Here is a 19250-nt window from a genome sequence, read left to right as displayed (position 1 = left end):
CGAATCCATTTAAATGAATCTTTGGTAACGCATACCGAATTTTGTCTAAAAAATGATTTTTCTTAAAATTGTTTTAAAAGACGTTTTTAGGTATTCGACCTACCTAACCCAAAGGTCGATGGCGACTCCATTTTCAATTTAATTCAAATCAATCCAAAATCACCAATTTTTTATTAAAGTCATAATCGTTTTTTAAAATAATATTTAATTGTTTCACCTAAAAATGGTTATGACAGTTTCGATTCTTTATTTTTCTCGAAACACCTTCAAATATACGAGAATATTAACCTAAACTTGAGTAAACATAGATTTATGAAAGGTGATACTGATTATGATTCTTCTGTTAATGGTTTGTTTTCGCAAATTCGGATTATCGAGCTATACGATAGCTGAACAAGACGGCAAAAGACAACCATGCAAAAGCAGCTCGAACCTTGAAGAAACTTAAAGGTCAATCACGGTAGGTACCATAATTCAGTACAGGACTAGAAGGAGAAACTGAATAACATTGTAGGTTTCTTCCTGGCTGCCAACATCTCTATCATCAACTTGTATAGATCAATGGCTGAATAAGGAGACACATTGTGCATTTTGTCGATACGAATCAATTTGCAACATTAACATCACATACAATACATACATTAACTACAAATATTTGAAGCAAATCTGAGCAGGTTTAAACTGTATACAAACTAATTTCATTTATCCTACATATTTGCATCTTCGACGAGTTTTTTTTTATGATCTTGCTATGTTTGAACACGGATTTTACACAGTGGTAGAGTTGTTAAGAAGCTTAATCATGAAGTTGAACTTCATGTTGGGTGCGATCTTCGGCTTACGCCAGTTTGCTCATTCTGGAACCTTAATGCATTTGAAACCCTGGTCTTTGTACAGTTTTGTGGCACCGGGGTTGTTCAAGTTGCAGTGCAGAGCAACAGCACGGGAGCCCCAGCTCCTTGCTTGGGCTTCTGCTTTGGCTATGAGCCTTTTAGCTATTCCCTTCAGACGGAATCTCTCCGGAACTGCAACATTTGATATGTATGCAATTCCAGTCCTACAATAAAGATTCTCAAGTGTCATTTATTAACGACTTTCGGAGTCGTTAACAACTTTCGAAGACAAAGTGTTGTTTATTGAAAACATTAAAGGGTGACCAGATAGCTATGGTAAATTTGATGAGCTGCATTTGTGCAAACATAGAACCAAAAATTTTAGGACATTGACATCTTGCAGATTAAGTAGTTAACGGTTAAGAGTAAATTTCAACCGGCATGTCGAAGCATTAAATGACATTAAACTAGTAAAGTAAGTAAAATCACCTTCTCAGTCGAAGTGGTCCTTTTCTAGGAAGATAATCAGCAACGGTATCGACGGTTAATATACCAGTCACATAACCTTTGCTAAGTAAATTTCCCATCGAAACCACGGACTTTGAAATCGTCAGCTCCAATAAAAAACGTGTCGTCCACCGAACCACTGATGACGGCAACCAATCAAGTTCTCCTGCAACCAGGCGGGATCGAGAATCCGGACAGCATTGCCACCAGTCTATCAACTCGTAGCACGAAATCCAACGGGAAGGAATACTCGGGAAATAAAGAGCTGTAGGGAGTCTCGGCCACTTCCCAGCAGTCCTCTAACCGTGCCTCCCGAACAACAATATCGGGAGACACGATCGGGAAGAGATCGATGAATTGAGTAGCTCTACATGCTCCTGCACACAAATAAACCAAACAAACAATGAACAACATCCACATTTCCAACAATTATGGCCTCTAATCGTACCAATTTCATTGCCAATAGTACACATATAATCAAGCAATAGGCAAGGTCAATGCAAAAACACCCAATTCCAATAAATTCATGAACAATCAAATCCACATGTTTACATACACCAAAACCCCATTTTTGTCAAAAAAAACATCAAAAAAATCCTAAAAAAGACGCCCATTAAAGACAGAATCTTTACCAAATTTGGGAACTAATGAATCATGAGAAACACCGGGAGAAGAAGAGTCTTTCTATATTAAAGAGTCTTTCTATATTAAAATAAAATATCGTAAGTTAAAATACTTTAAAATAAAAATAAAATCAGAATTACCATTTTAATAAACATCGGTACTAATTTCACATTATGCCTCTATAATATCCATCTAGTTTCATCTTCAACCCGTAATTCAAATCCGGTTCATCAACCTCCAAAACGGGTCATATAAATACGCCAAAATCCACGAAAAGGTCACTTATTTTCCAGAGAGGCAGGCGGAGAAACGGTTAATTTTCAGGTCACACTCACCATCCCCTTGAGAGATCCCGGCGGCTGGCGGGACCTCTCTTTCTACCTTTTCCATCTCCGATATCCTTAGAAAACCAAGAGAACTTCGGTAATATTTGAACATTTTTCTAGTATCTTCCGGATCTTTCTCTAAAAATTAGTTAGGGTTAGGATTTTGGTAGTTTTTTTTCTCCCTTCTTTTCCTTTTCCAAAAATAGCAAAGAGCTATGTCTGGTCTCCATCGGTCTTCGAGCGCGCCATTAAAGAACGGTCTTCCTCCTCAAGAGCTTCTTGACGATCTTTGCAGGTGTCACTTTTGTTTTTCCCCCCAGAGATTTTGGTGTTTAATTTCTAATTTTTTGTTTATTTTGAGTAGTTTAGGTTTTTCTTTTGGTTATAGAAGAAGAAGATGGATTAAGCTGTTTAATTGTTAAGTTAGGTTTATTAGCACATGAATTTTTATGTTCCTTGTTTGAGACTGCCTGTTTCGAAGGTGCTTGCTATTACTAGTGGCGGCGAATGGACTAATTATGCAAAATAAACCCAGTTTTATGGCACATTTTTTTTTATAGAAAGTAGGCCTCATTAAAACCTCCTTCAAGCCCTGCCATGTTATGAAGGTAACATGACGGATCAAAGGAGGAGGAAAAGAGTGCCAAGAAACTTTTATTCACAAGAGCCAAATTACAAAGACTGAACAAACTCCTAAATTTTCAACTGAAGAACATAAGACTTAAAACAAACCACCTAACAAACAGGAAAATACAATTCCTGCTAATCAACACGATCATATAACCCAAAAATCACCCTATCCCATCTTTAGTTAGTTTGTCAGCTTCCCAGTTTGCTGCCCTCAAAATATGCCTAAATATAATATATTTTCCAGTCAAACTCGAAACTATATCCTTCACCAAGGATAGATGCAAAGGGGGCTTAAACCCAGATTTTGGATCCACTTCAGAGCGTTAGATGAGTCTGATTCCACGATAAATCTCTGATTTGGGACAAAATCCAACTCCTCCATAAGACAAATCCCTCTTTTAATTGCCAACAACTCTGCCAAGATAGGAGGACCACCCCCTACTGATTCAGAGAACCACTGTAGCAATAGTCCAATGCTATCCCGAATCAGACCACCAATACCTCCTTTTTTCCACCCCGAAACCATCGCTCCATCAACATTTAACTTTAGAAACCCATCCGGTGGAGGAACCAAGCAAGCTGATTGATAGCAACCCTTTCCTGATCTGCCTGCCGAATCTGCAAGTTTCAAATCACCTACTAGAGAATCTAAAGGAATGCCCACATCCTTGAAATGAGCACTAAACCAGGAAGCCACTCTAAATCTAACAATGAAGGATAATCTGACCATTCCTTTCTGAAAGATAATCTCATTTCTACATTTCCAGACTGACCACGTCACTGCCCTAGGAATGAATTTCCAAATCAAAGAGTTAGTCATAAAATCATCCCACAAAATTATAAGGTCCATGGTACACTTTGGAATCACCAATGACACATTCCACATTTTCAAGAAGGAAGACCACATACCCCACACAACCCTGCAATGCAGAAATAAATGGGAAACTGATTCCACCTCCCGACCACACAAAACACAGAGCTGATCAACAATCTCTGCAACACCTCTCTTAGCTAACTCCTCTTTAACCGGTACACTTTGCTGCACTAATTGCCAAACAAACATTTCCACCCTTGGAGGAGCTAAACCTGTCCAAATATTCTTTTCCCAATTCACATGATTCTGCTCAAAACGACCTTGGTCAAAGAAAGAGTTTATACAAGACTTTGCTGTGAAAGTTCCTTCCCCATTCCCTAACCAAATCCAACAATCATCTTCAGCAGGAAAAAGGGAGGTATTATTCAACATAGTGATCAACTGCAGCCACTGTTCAATTTCCCAATCAGCCAAGTTCCTTCTCATTTGGATGTCCCACACCCAACCCGAGGCATTATTCACCGTTTTATGGCACATTTTGCTATCGGGAATTCTTAATTGAAGTGCTTTAGCACTTATTATGATTTGGAAGCACGGTCCTTTGCATTATCTGTTGAGCACATTGTATTAACAAACTAGTAGTTGCTAGTCGAGGGTCACTCTAGCTATATATAAAATCTTTTTATTTATAAAAAGATGAATAAATTATATTGGGGAACTACAGTGATCTATGGAATCAGTTCCTATCTCCTGAACCATGCACAAGGGATGAGAAAACTGTTGTGTTCGTTCTTTAGACTAAAGACTTTAGGAGAACGTCGAGTCAAAATAATTCCTTTTTCCCAAGTAGCTGTGGCCTTTATGCGGGGCTAATCAGTTAAGTGTAAGGTATAAGCTCAAGAATGTTTGGATGTTAGATTGTGTTCCAGGTATATCATCTCTGACCACGTATAACACAATAGAATTTTTCCTACTAATTATTCTTTGAGTAGTTGTATGCCAGTTTTTCACTGGATTTATTCTCATCAAACCTGCAAAACACTAAGGAAATTGGTTTTCTTGCTAGGAAATTTGTTTTTCATGTTTCACTGGTATGATCCAATTATTGGCTGATAGTTTGTTTGTATGATTTTACTACCATAAATTTTTATATTGAATGAGTATCATCATGGCATTAAAACCACTTCCATGATTAGGGAAGTAGTCTCTCTTCTCTCTTGATCATTTCTATTTTACTCTTTTCCCCTTCTGACTTTATCTAAAGCTTAGTGCTAATAATTGTTGTGCAGTCGGTTTGTTTTAAATGTGCCGAAAGAGGATCAACAGTCATTTGAGAGAATTCTCTTCCTTGTGGAGTATGCACACTGGTTCTATGAAGACAATACAGTGGAAAAAAATCCATCGCTGAAGTCACTGAGTCTGAAGGAGTTCACCTCTCTATGTATCCTATATCTGATGCCTCTTTTCTGTTGTATAATGTGTTGCTAGCACTAGACGTCCACCACTTAAAAGCATGGGTTCCACAATCCACATAATATTTTTGTGAGCTCTACACAGGCAAAAGTTTGGATTGGTCCATAGCATTGTAGTTATTATAGTTGATTTACTCCCCTAGTTTATGTTATGATTACAAATATCTTAACTTCTATCTCATTTAATCTTTACTGTTATTATTTTATAACTGGGAGTTTGAGGTTGAGCTTATACTAATAAGTTCCAAGTTAAAGGTTAGAGTTTATGCTATTAAATGTAGCATAAGTCTAGAATTTTTTTACTTGACATCTTATTTTACTGTTGGAAGACTATCATTATGGCAGTTTCCGACTTCTTTTTGTGATACCATGCTATTAGCACTGTCTGTTTTTTATTTCTCTGTTGTCTATATTCTCTATTTCCTTCTCCAAGAAAAAAAGAACTCTATTCCCTTAACTTGTTCCAGTGTTTAACAACTGCGATGTTTTAAGGCCTTACGTTGCTCATGTAGATGATATCTTTAAAGATTTCACTGATTACAAGGTTCGAGTTCCTGTAACTGGGGCAATTATTCTGGATGAAACATATGAACGGGTCAGTCTCTTCCTTTTGCTATATAAAAACAAGAAGTCCTTTGACCTCTCTAGTTTTTTTTTTTTTTTTTGTAAATGCCACTTTTATGCCCCCTTCTTTAGCCAGTTGAACAAGTTGACTTCATGATGCTCAACTTTAACACTCTTAATACACATCAGATACAGATATTCATGTATTTGTGCTTAAGAGGAGAAGTTTCCTGTTCTCTCTCTCTGTCTCTCTCTCTCTCTCTCTCAATTCCTCTTCTTCACTCTTTCCATAAAATTCCAATCTTTTGATAATTTATCATAGATTTTTCTGTTAGTGCATCTGTATTCCTTGGGTTTTTTCATCCAAATATTGTTTTTTAATTGATTGAACTCAAGGGAAGCTATTCTTTGCAATTGAGTTCAAGTTGTATAACATTTTGTTGGATTGTCATCTTTGTTGATGACTTGATGTTAATTAGTGAACTTTTATTCTAAGATTGTCTTTACTTGTGTTTTTTTTTTCTGCATTTAATAGTGCATCCTAGTGAAAGGATGGAAAGGGACAAGCTGGAGTTTCCCACGTGGAAAGAAGAACAAAGATGAGGAGGACCATGCATGTGCCATTCGAGAAGTAAGCTTATTTCACGTGGATTCAGTTTTATTATTATTAACTAATTTTTTGTGTACAGATCGAAACTGATTCCTAAAGAATCAGACTGGAAATGTATTTCTTTTGATAGATGGTTTAATCTTTTGCACACAAGATGATCTATCCTGTGTTGTATGAGCTCTTCAGAGAGCAGTATTAGACTCTACTAGGTAATGCATATGGCTATAGATTTAACAGTTACTTCAGAATGGTCTTACTCTCTGGTTCTGCAGATGGCTATAGAATCAATGGTTACGTCAGAATGGTCTTGCTCTCTGGTTCTGCAGATGGCTATAGAATCAATGGTTACGTCAGAATGATCTTGCTTTCTAGTTGTAAATGATGTAGCTGCAAAAGAAATGTGGAACGTACATTATTTTATTAACTAGCTTTTGTGTCTGTTCATTCACCTCTCAATAGTAGAAGTTGGAGCAGGGTTGACAATCTCTCTATTAAACCTGTCATTGAACTTCATTTGGCATGGAGCCAATGGATATGTAAATTATTAACTGTAATTTATTCATTGCATGTTTCCCTTCTTGTTTAGAGAACTAAAGAGTTGATGTTGCTCTACCAAAAAGAAGTATCCAGTTTCTGGTGATAAGGGAATCCAGATAACTACAAATTAGTCATTGACTTCTTTTACCTCTCGTTTCTTTCTCTATATATGATTGTTGATGTACATTCAATGAAAATACAGGTCTTAGAAGAAACAGGCTTCGATGTTTCAGCTCTCCTTAACAAAGATGAATACATCGAAGTGATATTTGGCCAGCAGAGGGTGCGGCTTTATGTAATTGCTGGTGTAAAGGATGATACAGCCTTTGCCCCACTTACAAAAAAGGAGATCAGTGTATGTGTTTCTTTTGTTGATAAGATCAATGCCCTGATAGAAGTCTAATTTTAAGCAGTCCTTCTATATGTAGTTGCTGTTTTTCTCACAAGTTCAGAGCATATATCCATTTAACTTGTGTTTAGAATGATCAATTGTCAAGAAACTCCCCATTTGCGCTGTTTATAATGATTAGTACCTGTCAACAATAGATGCCAGACATTTGCATTACCTCTCATTACTTGTTCTTTGGCTTCCTCATGGGAATGAAGAAAATTAAAGGAGACCTTTAGAAAACTGCCGTTGCAAGTGATGGAGAAGATATTTGAGACAATGCATCTCCTAAAAGTAAAAAATGCTGACAGCCGGCTTGGCATCGTTGCAGGAAATTGCTTGGCACCGGCTTGATGATCTTCAGCCAGCAACCAATGAAGTAATATCTCGTGGGATCACTGGCCTAAAGCTTTATATGGTGGCACCCTTCTTAGCGTGAGTATTTTGCTATTACATTATGATTAATTTTCAAATGTTTTTACATTGTTGGGTAAATTGGTCATATATGATGTTTTTATGCAGATCTCTGAAGTCATGGATTTCAAAGCATCCATCCCCGCTACCTCCAAGACCAGATTTGCCACTAAAAGGTTTTTCCCTTTCCTTAATTTTGAAAGAGAATTAGTATTAGGCTTTATACAAAGGTAGTTCAAGAAAGTAAAACAATAAAATCTGTTCTTTTGATCTCCAACAGTGCTTTTGTTACTAGAGGGATTATGGGTGATTAGCGAAAATTTAGATATGATCATATCTACTCCGAAGCCAGCAGCAGTAGCGTCGTATTGGAATTTTTGTTAAATATTTTTCTTCTCTTTTTTCTGTGACCTATGGGTTGGTTTGGAACGAAAAATGATATTATAACTCGTAGCTGGATCACATAAACTTCTGCCTCATTGCGGATTTTGAGTTTTGACAGATAATCTGATCAAATAGCATATTATTTAAGATGTTTGAACCAAGCAATTTAAAAACACAAATAGGAGCTTGATTTGAGCCTTACATATCTTTGTTTGGTTTGTGTTTTAAGTACTTAGTTCTGTCATTAATTAACTCAACTTCTTTGATTTTGCATTCTGGCCTTATCTTAGTCTACCTTTGAAGTTCGACGCATAAAGTTTTGACAGCCTTATGTTATTACTTTGGATTTCATATGATATTTTGATAAATCATCCATAATTTTGCATTTTGATTGGTTGATTTAGCACGATATGTTCTCTAAAGATCCATGTACCATGGAGATATTTTAGTTTGTGTTTTGTGATGGGTTGCTTTTCAAATTGTTAAGGAGTCTCTATCTGGAAAGCAAAGAACACTTCCGTAGGAAGTAACTCAATGATTGGAGAGAGCCAATCTAATAAGCTTCCATCCGAAGCCAAGCCACCCGACACCGGTCCTGGAAAGAGCTTCAGAAACTTTAAATTCGATACGGCCGCAATATTAAGAGCATTGGAAGGTAGCTTTTCTTCCTGAAGATCAGACCAAGTTGTTATCATGACATCCATAGCTGGGACTTTTGAGTTGCTAGAACATCATCAGTTGTAAAACCGAACAGCATCGTCGTCCTAATCTGTTGTAAATTCTTGTGTCATGTCTGGGTTCGTTTGACATGTAATTCTGTATAGAAAAAGAATCTTTGGTGGCGACGCATGCTGGTTCTTGTTAATTGTTCTGCAAGTCAAAATGTGGTGATTGGTGAAATATTAATACTACAGTACCCTTTGTATGTGGCTAACAGCTCCATCACTCACTTTGTTGATTCTTGCTATATCTGAATGTTGTATTTGATCTTCTTTGTAGACTTGGTTATCTGGGTGTTTTTGTTATTCGAGTTGTGTCAGGTATGAGTATTTGTCTATTCGAATGTGTTATCTGCGAAGAACCAGTTTTTATTTTCATGTTTGATTATATATTTTTTATAACAAATACTCGAGTATTTGTCACTCTGGTCATTTTTGGGTCAAATGTCATCCTCGATGAGCTTTTCAAAACTCAAATTGAAAAGAAAAAGGAAAAAAAAAAGCATGCGCAGCCACCGTACTTTTTAAAATGCTTCGACTAATGATTGTTTCAAAATGTTAATTGATATATAATAAAATTTGATCTTAAAATTTTAAATGGTTATTATATCTTAGTTAATAAGTTAATGTTTAATTCTGATAATTATCAATTTTTCACGGAAAATGATAAATTTGAAACATATGAATAATCAGGAGATAATTTTATAATTTTTAATAATTGAGAGACTTAACAAAATAACATCTTATAACCGAAATATTTTTTTATAACTTTAAATAATTAAATAACTCAATAAAGAAATATATTATAGTTGGAATCATTTGTGTACTTTATCCATTAAATGAAAATGAAAATCTTGAGTAAATTAAGAAAAGCATAAATTTAATTGGTGAAAATCTCGACTTTATTTAAGTTTAAATAAAATTAAAGTAAAATTCATATAGTAATCGAAATATATATTTTTAAAAATTCACATGATTAAGTTTAAACAAAATAAAAATAAAAGTGATTAATTATGACACGATGAAAATGCATTAACATATTACAAATTTAAAATTTATTGTTGGTCTTCTGCAGGCAAAAAGGATTGTGTTTTGCAGTGTAATCTAATAAATATCTTTGAATAATCAGAAGGGGAAAACGTCCAGTCCATATTTGGTGTGAGATCTGCAAAACACTTATTTTTCTGAAGAAAATCACTTATATTAATTTTGTGGACAAGGCTTTCTATTATGCGACACTTGACAGCTCAATCACTCTGTTTCTCATTCCATGAGACTCAAGTCTAACATAATTTTATACAATAATAGTTTTAATCTCAAAATTTATATATTTTATTAATTTATCGTAATTTAAAATAATTTGATAATAATGAATATATATAAAAGATGGTGATTACACTTGTGTTTCGAAAAAAATGAGGAAGAACACATGGAGAGCCTGTTTACCTTGTTTCTTCCGAAAAAGGGGGGAAGTCCCCTTTTACAAATTTTGGAAAAGGTTTTTAAAAATCCTTTTGTTTTGGAGTTACAATAGAAATAAAAAAATATTTTTTCTCTTCACATGTCACTTTTTTTTGTTTTTATGCGTGTGGTTTGTTGATAAGGCTGTTGATGGGGCTTGGAGAACCAGTTGGAGACTTGCAGGTGTAGAGGGAGAGGACTATTGTTGGTGACGAGGCTTTTTACGTGGCTGTTGTATGCATGATGGGGTTCTATTGGGACCACCAGATGCATGTGAGACTGCTGTCATAGTCATTTCTAGATATTATCGATCTAACACTCTTTATGACACGATGACAATAAAGTGTAGATCGTTATTCGTGTCTTCGCAAGGTTCTATCTGAACTGAAGCCGTGTAAGGGAAGGCGTGAATCTTCATTCACGTCTGCACAAAGATTCACGCCTGCACGGGGTTCTGACACGTACGAAAGACGCGAATAATGATACGCGCCTTCCATTATGTACGTTGAATTATTGGTATTCTATTATTTCCCGAGCCTGAAAACTTGATTTTTAAACGCTCCCCCTCCCCTATAAATAACAATCCCTCTGAATGCAAACATCACCACATCAAAATTACTTACTTATTCTCATTTCTATTAATTCCTTCTATCAAGCTAAGTAGATTTTGTTATTGTTTTTATAAGGTAAAATTATTTTTTATTATATTATATTTAATTATTTGAACAAATTATATTGTTCTAATTATTTTATATTATTTTTTTACGGTTGTAAAATTGAAAAGCGATATCATATCTCGGGACATTTTACCGATACAGTAACAATATGGAATTGTGTTATTTAAATTATTGTGATTTTTTTAAAAAAAATTGATTAGTATATATTTTAATTCATATACTATTTATTTAATTAGGCGTATTTCAACTATTATTTTTTCAGATATAAGACTCTCAATCTTTCAAACTCTCAAAATGACACGTATTTCAACTATTGTTTACTATGATGGAAAATTTGGGAAGATGAAACTGGTGTCGTCTTCGCATCAAATCATTCTGTCAGAATATCCTTCAAAAGAAACATCACTCTTGAGGAGCTAATCATTAAAATTTCAAGGAAGGCTCGTGTTGGAAGTATTAGAAGACTGTCTTCACTTCAGTATAGATTTCCAATCGTAATATTTCTGTTAACTTATACATCGTTCAAACTCTCCAACGATGACGATGTTGCTATGATGGTTGATTCTCAGAATTAATATTCAGACGTAAATACACAGATATATGCGATATTTGTTAAAATACTTGTGATTCGTGGTATGCCATCATGTTCCCACTATGGGCTGGCTCAACAAGCTGATCAAGTTGACAAACCAACTCAAGTAATGTGTAATAAATTTAACTCATTAATGAGAAATCCACATCATGGTGTCATCCCATCAAGTTCAATAGAGAGGCATTCATTAGCAACTTGCTACGATCTATACTGAGGTGGCTCCACAAATAATTTGTATGGCAACATCGTTTCCAAATCTAGGGGAAGACATTGATCTGCCAATTTCTTTGACATGAATATGGAGATGCCATCGATGCAACAATCTATGCAATACCCATTTGACACAATGCCTTTAAGTTCCAGGGGGAGGCATTCAACTGCGAGCTTCTCCAACCTCAATGTTGATATGCCTTCAAGTTCAAGGGGAAAACATTCAACTACCAACTTGTTCAACCTAAATGTCGGCATCTATGAGGAACCCTCATCTCCACTAGAAGAACCTCTTCATTAGCCTGGTATGGATGATGCTGAGCTGGACTATTCGTTTAGCCAGAATCACCGCACTTCAACATGGACTTCGATGATGATGATGTAGATAAAGTTCCCACAAAAATACGGTACACACCAAACCTCCAGCACATATGTATGAAGCTTATTATGGTGCAATGTACGGCCAGAATTTTCGAATATGCCTAATGTTTGTGACTACGGATTTAACTCATCAGTCAATGATGGTGAGTTATATAAATGAATGAAGTTTCCATCGAAAGAAGAAGTGATGATGGCAATTAAGAATTACAACATTTGTAATTCTATTCATTATAGAGTCGACCATTCCACCATCGAAAAGTATGTGTATCACTGTGTCCAATGTAATAACTGATGTAACTGGATGGTTCGTGTATCAAAGAGAAATGGGAAAAATAATATATGGGAACTGACTGTATACAACAATCCTCACATATGTTGTGCTAAAGGGATCAATCAGGATCATCTCAACTTAGACTCCGACATTATCTGCCAAGCCATCATTCTCATGGTCAAAGCAAGCTCCTATATAGCTATTATGATGTTGATTTCAGCTATACAATCGCAATATGAGTACAATGTATCATACAAGAAAACATAGAAGATAAAGCATAACGCCATTAAAAAACTTCACGGCGAGTGGGATGCATCTTACAATGAACTACCAAGTTGGTTTAGGGTAGTGTGCAAATTGAATCATGTGACAATTTTTGACTTCAAAACTTGTCATGCATACCACAATGATCGAGTGCTTCACGATCGATGCTAATTCTACCAGGTTTTTTGGACTTACCCACATTACATTAATGTTTTGAAATACTGCCAACATTTGTTCCAAATCGATGGGACATTCTTGTACGAAAAATACAAGCAAATTTTACTATTGATAGTGGTCTAAGATTTTAATCGCAACATTCTTTCAGTTGCTTTTACCCTTGTTAAAGGAAAAGATATAGATTTTTGGGCTTTTTTCCTCAGGAACTTACGCATACATATTGTAACGAGGGAAAAAATCTGTGTCTTTCATATCGCGGAGCTGGGATCAAAGCGGCATTGGATTCTTTGGGTCCAATGTGGCAACCACCTTATGTCCAAAATCAATACCGTATCCGACACATTGTTGCTAACTATCATGGAAAGTTCAAAAGAATGATGAGCGCTAATTACTTGTGCGCATGAGTATGTCAAAATGCCTAATTTTATTTCTCAATCATTTTCACTTTTTTATGGAAACTTAACAATAAGTTTTACATTTAATGTTCAGGTTACGAACTATTACCTGAAACATTTGAGTTCATGCTTTAATATTTACAAGGAAATAACGAGAAATGATACAATTACATCAGCCTCATCAACAAACAAATGTGGATAAATGCATATGATAGTAGATATTGATATGGACACATGACAACCAACTTGGTTAAGGCTATCAATTCGACCTTAAAGGTGGCACACCATTTACCAGTAACGACTTTGGTTAAAACGATATATTTTCGTTTGAGAGCACTTTTTGCCAAGCTCGGGGTACAAACTCAAACTTGGATGCAAAACGGTCTCTATCACCCAAGATTAGTTGCAGATCTACAAAAAAGAATTGTTGCATCAAATGGAATGTTTATAACAATCTTCTCTAGAACCCATGAATTATTTCGTGTCACAGAGATGCCGCGACCTCTTCAAGGTATTCAAGCTAACTCATTCAGAGTTAATCTACAAGATAGGTGGTGTGACTGTGGGTTTTTTCAAACTCTGAAGTGTCCATGCTCCCATGTCATAGCATCTTGTTCTTATACCCGTCAAGACTATAACAATTTAGTGAATCCTGTATACCAACTTTTAGAATTATTTAAGGTATATGAATTTGAGTTCCCCACCATAGGTAATGTGAAAGACCCTGATGAGGTTCATAATTGGCTTCAGATTGTACCAAATCCGTTCTATTTAAGGTAGCTCGGTCGTCCAAAATCTACTCGAATTCATCGTGATATGGAATTTGGGAGACGTCCAGAGAAAACAAAAGATGTGAGCATTGTAGAAACCTAGGACACAATAGGAAAGATGTTCATCTCTTTTGTCATCAAGTAACAGTTGATGTTGTGATGATGTAATAGTTGTTTATTAAATCTAAGTTTGTGTTATTTAATTAAAATTTACTTTCAATTAATGTCATTTGAGTATCATCGAGTAATGGGCTACTCAAGTGAAAATTAAATAAAAACATTACAAACTAAATGCAAGAAAATGATACAATTCAAAACAATAAAAACAACTAAATAGAAACATTAAATGCATATGATACAATTCGAACAATTAAATAATAAAAACATTAACAAACAAAATAAATAAATAAGAAAATCCATAATTAAATAAAAACTTTATAATTGTTGTTAAACAACAAATTAAATAAAAACATTACAAACTAAACAACTCTATCGATGCATGCATCTTGAATGTGTTTCGCAGGATAATGGATATATGTGTCGATGAGGATTTCTTTGTATAAATTGTTCTTCCTACTCACTCTCATAAGGACCATGGAGGTGTATGACTGACTATCCCACCGCTCATAGAAAAACTGTGAAAAACTTCGAAAACACCGACATCGATGAGTGCGAAAATTACATCGGAGGTGTTTGTTTATGTGGTGCACCTTCACCCTCTAAATAAGAAACATATGAACCCCACGATGGATCTACAAGCATGGAAGTATAATATATGCCAGGATGGGTCATAAAACCTTGCGGCGGTGGCATCTAAACTAGCTGCGGTGTCATCTGACTCAGCTGCAATGGCATCTGATATGGAAGTGGTGGAGTCTGACCCGCTGCGGTGACATAAGAAATGGTTGCGGTGTAATATGATAAGGCTACGGTGCTATCTGAAATGATTACGGAATATACACCGGAGTAGACAGTGGTTGCTGTGATGGTTTCGATGTTGCAGCTGAAGATGAGCCGAAAAAGCCTACTCTCTGTCCACGAGTAGGGGGACGATGATATTGTGACGGTGAACGTCTTTGTCGGTGCCGAAAAATGCTTTCGCCTCGTGCTTTCTTAAAAAGTATGAACGATTTCTCGTTCCTGTTGAACCACTCATAATAATCATTCGCAACCAAATAATGATCCACATAAATATGTTTCGTATGGGGAATGTGTCCACGTCGATCCTCCCCTATCGTTAACCACTCGATGTGCTTCAGTAGACAGTCAACTTCTTTTTTACCCGTCTATCGACGATAAGCATATCGTCGAGATTCTTATGTCTGAAATAGATTGTACGAAACCAAATTGGCGGAGCACGCGATCAGTAGGATACTACTTGACAATAGCATGACATATCAGAGGGATCACCGCCATCTAGACATCTAATATGACTCTTAAGTGATGTGGGATGCAAATCCTCATTTCTTCAGTAGAAAAAAGAGGACATTGAAACTAAAATAAATATATCTAATTCTTATCAAAATAATATTATAATTATTTGACGATAATTAAAAGTAAATAATAAAATTTAAATATATACCTCTATACCAGCATTCTGATTAATGAGTAGTTGAATTCCTTCCAATTCATCTGATAAATCCTGATGATCTTTTTTTGCACTTGACCGCCTATTCAATAAAAATCATTATATACTCAACAAAATTATTTATATACCAATTCAGTATTGAAATTACCTCAACAATAACGGGAAGACCAACGTGTTTTTCACGACCGGACATAAAAAGGGCATGCAATACCACGCCCAATACAGGAGAAGAAGGAGACATCCGCCGATAACATTTTTTTGATAATCAGTTGCTCGACACATTTCCCTATATAGAAATGTCAAAACTGCGGAGCCCCAACTGAGTGCGTCGGCAACGAGAAAATATGCGATGTAACACAACCACATATAATAAACTTGGTTGCGTGATTTTTCAGGTATCAGGATCCCTTCTATGATAATATGCAAGCTTGTGTATACATTTTAACTCGTTCCTCGGAGGCGTCGCAACTTAAATGTTTAAAAGTTGTATCCAACCAATTTAACAGTATTGGACCACCGTTGAAATTAGGTGGGACACCTTCAAGATACTCCTCGCACAACGAATGTCAATCACCATCCGCCACTCTAGAAATCACATCCCTATCTACCGGAAGCCCCAAATGTATGAAAACATCCTCCAGCGTAATAATGCACTCTCCACACGGAAGATGAAATGTGTGTGTCTCTAGTCTTCGCCTCTCAACTAGTGCAAAAATAAGGTTGGATTCAAGGTTACAGTACCCTTTATATTTCACTACGTAACTGAACCCAACCTCGGCTTAATACGACCAAACATGAGTAAGTATGTCTAACTTAATGTTAAAAATGAATGGATTTAATGTATGATCTATCTCCTAATTTAATAAATAGTATAAAAATTAAAATATAAACTAATACTAAAAAATTAAATAAAGAAAACATTCACAATCATTAAAATAACAAAACAATTTAAAATTATTACAGTATAAGTAAAATATCTCACGATATGATTCTCATCTAAACGTTGCAATCCTCCTCCTATTTTATAACTGCAAAAAGTAATAAAAATTAGTACAATAAAATTTAATAAAATAATAAATTATTAAATAATTATAATATAATATAAAATAATTTTACTTTCTTAATATAAAGATTGATAATAGGAAGAATGAGAAAATTTGATATTTGAGTGTGATTTGAGGGTTGTAATATTTATAGGAAGAGAAGGGAGACGGTTGGTAGTCAGTGTGGGAGAAGGACGATTGTGGAATTAAAGAAAAGGCACGGATCTCAGTATATGTCAGAATCCTACGAAGACCGGATGGCGTTCCGTGCCTTCCCCTTACGTGACGCCATCTTGAACAGAACCCCACAAAAGCACGAATGACGATCCTCGCTTTATTATCACCGTGTCAGAAATGGTGTTAGACTGATAATATTTGGAGGGAGATGTTTGACAAGTATTTATTGGTATAAGGGTGATATGGTAAAAACGTCTCGCATGTGGACCAACTTGCTGGAATCTTCCAAAAAGCGGCGACTAGGATAGATGAATTAGCAAGCTTAGAGTTTATAAAATTGGGTCTGCTGTTGGGTTTAGTAATGGGCTAAGCGGGTAGTGGGTTAGTGACTTGGGTATATAAGTAGGCCTAATTTTATTTGTATGAGATTTAAATATTTTGGGTTATATTTCGCTATATAATTATATAATTATAAATTGAACTTGGATATGGGTATATAAATTGGTTATTTTCTTTTTTGGCTAATTGAGATTTTGACAAATTATCAGACAAAAAAAATTGAAACATTCACAGCTCTCAAGCTTTATCCCCGCAATTCAAAATAATTGAAACCTAACATTCGATTCTCAATTGAATATATTCATATTAGTCTCTCAATGTCCATTTTTGATTCAAAACACTTCTAGCTCAAATTCAATTCAAATTATCTAGATATCATTGCTTGAAGAGCTTCAAAATCGATCTTCAATTGTCTCAATTTGATTTGAACTTCTCCCACAAATTTAGGGTATTACAATAATGATGTGATATGTATCACATCACTAAAATGATTATGCATTATGTGTCATGTCACCCTTAAAATAATAGCATGACGTGTGTCATGTTACCTAAACTGATAACATGACACGTGTCATATCGCCTAAATTGATGGTGTGTCATGTACCACACTACTCAATGTGGTGGCATATCATGTTTCACATCACTCAAATTGATGGTGTTACATGTGTCACATCACTAGTTAAGTACATGTGAAAATATCACATCAACAATAAGTATTTTACTATTCACAGATGTATCGAGGAGTAGGTGGAGACATTCGTCCTCATAAAATTTTTAAATTATTTTATGTATTAGATATTTTTATCTATTTTATATTGATGATATGTTTTAATCTCTCTAAAATTTTATAAGTTTGCTTCCCTTTAAAATTTTATAACTACGTCCCCTTAATATAGATTTTGCATTCCTCTTTATTGCTTGTCAACTAAAGATTTTCACCCGGTATGGATTATTTAACCAAAATTAAAATATTAAAAATTAAAATACCCTAAAAGAATGAATAAGTGTAAAAAATGATCATTCAAACAAATGTTAAGAGAATTTTATCATTATATTAGTTTTTAAGGTGACAAAATTTTGATGACTCATAAAATTGCACGAATCAATTCGAGTTAGCCTTTTCATTTCTCTCCCTCATGAATTTCAAATCATTTAGGCATCACAATCTTATTAAATATTTGTAATAATCTGATTTGCTTTGGTCCACCTCATTTGTTATTGTCCGTTGATACTTTGGCCACCGGAAATCAATCAAACGATTATTAATAAATATAAAAAGAGAATCAAACCTTAATAAAAAAAGATGGTGGCATGCAAGATCATGCAAACTTAGGGTTAGGATTTCGTTGTGCCTCAAATTTGTTCTTTTTCCATGCACGTTAAAATATGAACCAACAAATATTTGGATAATCTTCGCGTTCACACATTGTCTTTGCTTTTCAATGTACACATGTTGATAAGGATTTAATAATTATCTTACATTAAATAATGAGAATTGAAACCCTAATATATATATATATATATATATATATATATATATATATTATGTTACATATTTCAATTTTCACATTATTTTATTTATTTCTTAAATACAAACGGTTCAAACAAATCATATTAGATTAAAATACTTAAAAGAGTAATAATATAGTCACATTAAAAAGAATAATGTTAGTTGAAATCACTTTAAAATAATATTATATATTAACATTTTAGATTGTGAGGCTATAATCACAATTAAGAACAATAATTTAATCACTATCGATGGATTTTGCTATGATCTTACAAGATCATAATTTTTAAGAAAACTGAGTTTAGATTGGGTTGGATTTGAGTTGAAAGTGAAAAATCTCTAATCCGACTTAACCCGAGATAATAATACAATTTTTAATATATTTAGAGATAATTGTTATAATATCTCACTCTATATTTTTTTAATGAGGTCTATAACTTTCCAAATAAAAATAATATTTTATTTTATATTTGTGTTGGATTTAAAGTAATTTTTACTTTAAAATTCGTGTAAGATGAGATCTCTTTAAATTTGAGTTGAATTTGAATAGAAGGATATACTTCTCGAGTCGAG

General features: G+C 34.7%; 1 protein-coding gene and 1 pseudogene across 1 annotated transcript; one reads left to right on the top strand and one right to left on the bottom strand.

Annotated features, from left to right (window-relative positions):
• Positions 1-604: 604 nt before the first annotated feature.
• Positions 605-1790, bottom strand: LOC120115539 (annotated as a pseudogene).
• A 484-nt stretch (positions 1791-2274) lies between these two features.
• Positions 2275-9050, top strand: LOC120115565 (mRNA-decapping enzyme subunit 2-like). The gene is made up of 8 exons (XM_039136231.1): positions 2275-2585; positions 5024-5175; positions 5674-5801; positions 6306-6401; positions 7120-7272; positions 7637-7740; positions 7828-7895; positions 8591-9050. Exons 1-8 carry the CDS (start codon positions 2506-2508, stop codon positions 8773-8775), a joined length of 966 nt encoding a protein of 321 aa, XP_038992162.1. The 5' UTR covers positions 2275-2505; the 3' UTR covers positions 8776-9050.
• The last annotated feature ends 10200 nt before the right edge of the window (positions 9051-19250 follow it).

The sequence above is a fragment of the Hibiscus syriacus genome, unplaced genomic scaffold, assembly GCF_006381635.1.
Source record: "Hibiscus syriacus cultivar Baekdansim isolate YM2019G1 unplaced genomic scaffold, ASM638163v2 tig00110266_pilon, whole genome shotgun sequence".
NCBI classification, from domain to species: Eukaryota; Viridiplantae; Streptophyta; class Magnoliopsida; order Malvales; family Malvaceae; genus Hibiscus; species Hibiscus syriacus.
This window is presented reverse-complemented; position numbering and strand designations above follow the sequence as displayed.

Excerpts from the sequence above, each read along its gene's own strand:
- LOC120115565 (XM_039136231.1), top strand. The coding sequence starts at position 2,506 with ATGTCTGGTCTCCATCGGTCTTCGAGCGCGCCATTAAAGAACGGTCTT. Across the intron at positions 5,176-5,673 it reads GAAGGAGTTCACCTCTCTAT|TGTTTAACAACTGCGATGTT; the intron begins GTATCCTATATC and ends AACTTGTTCCAG. Across the intron at positions 5,802-6,305 it reads TGGATGAAACATATGAACGG|TGCATCCTAGTGAAAGGATG; the intron begins GTCAGTCTCTTC and ends TGCATTTAATAG.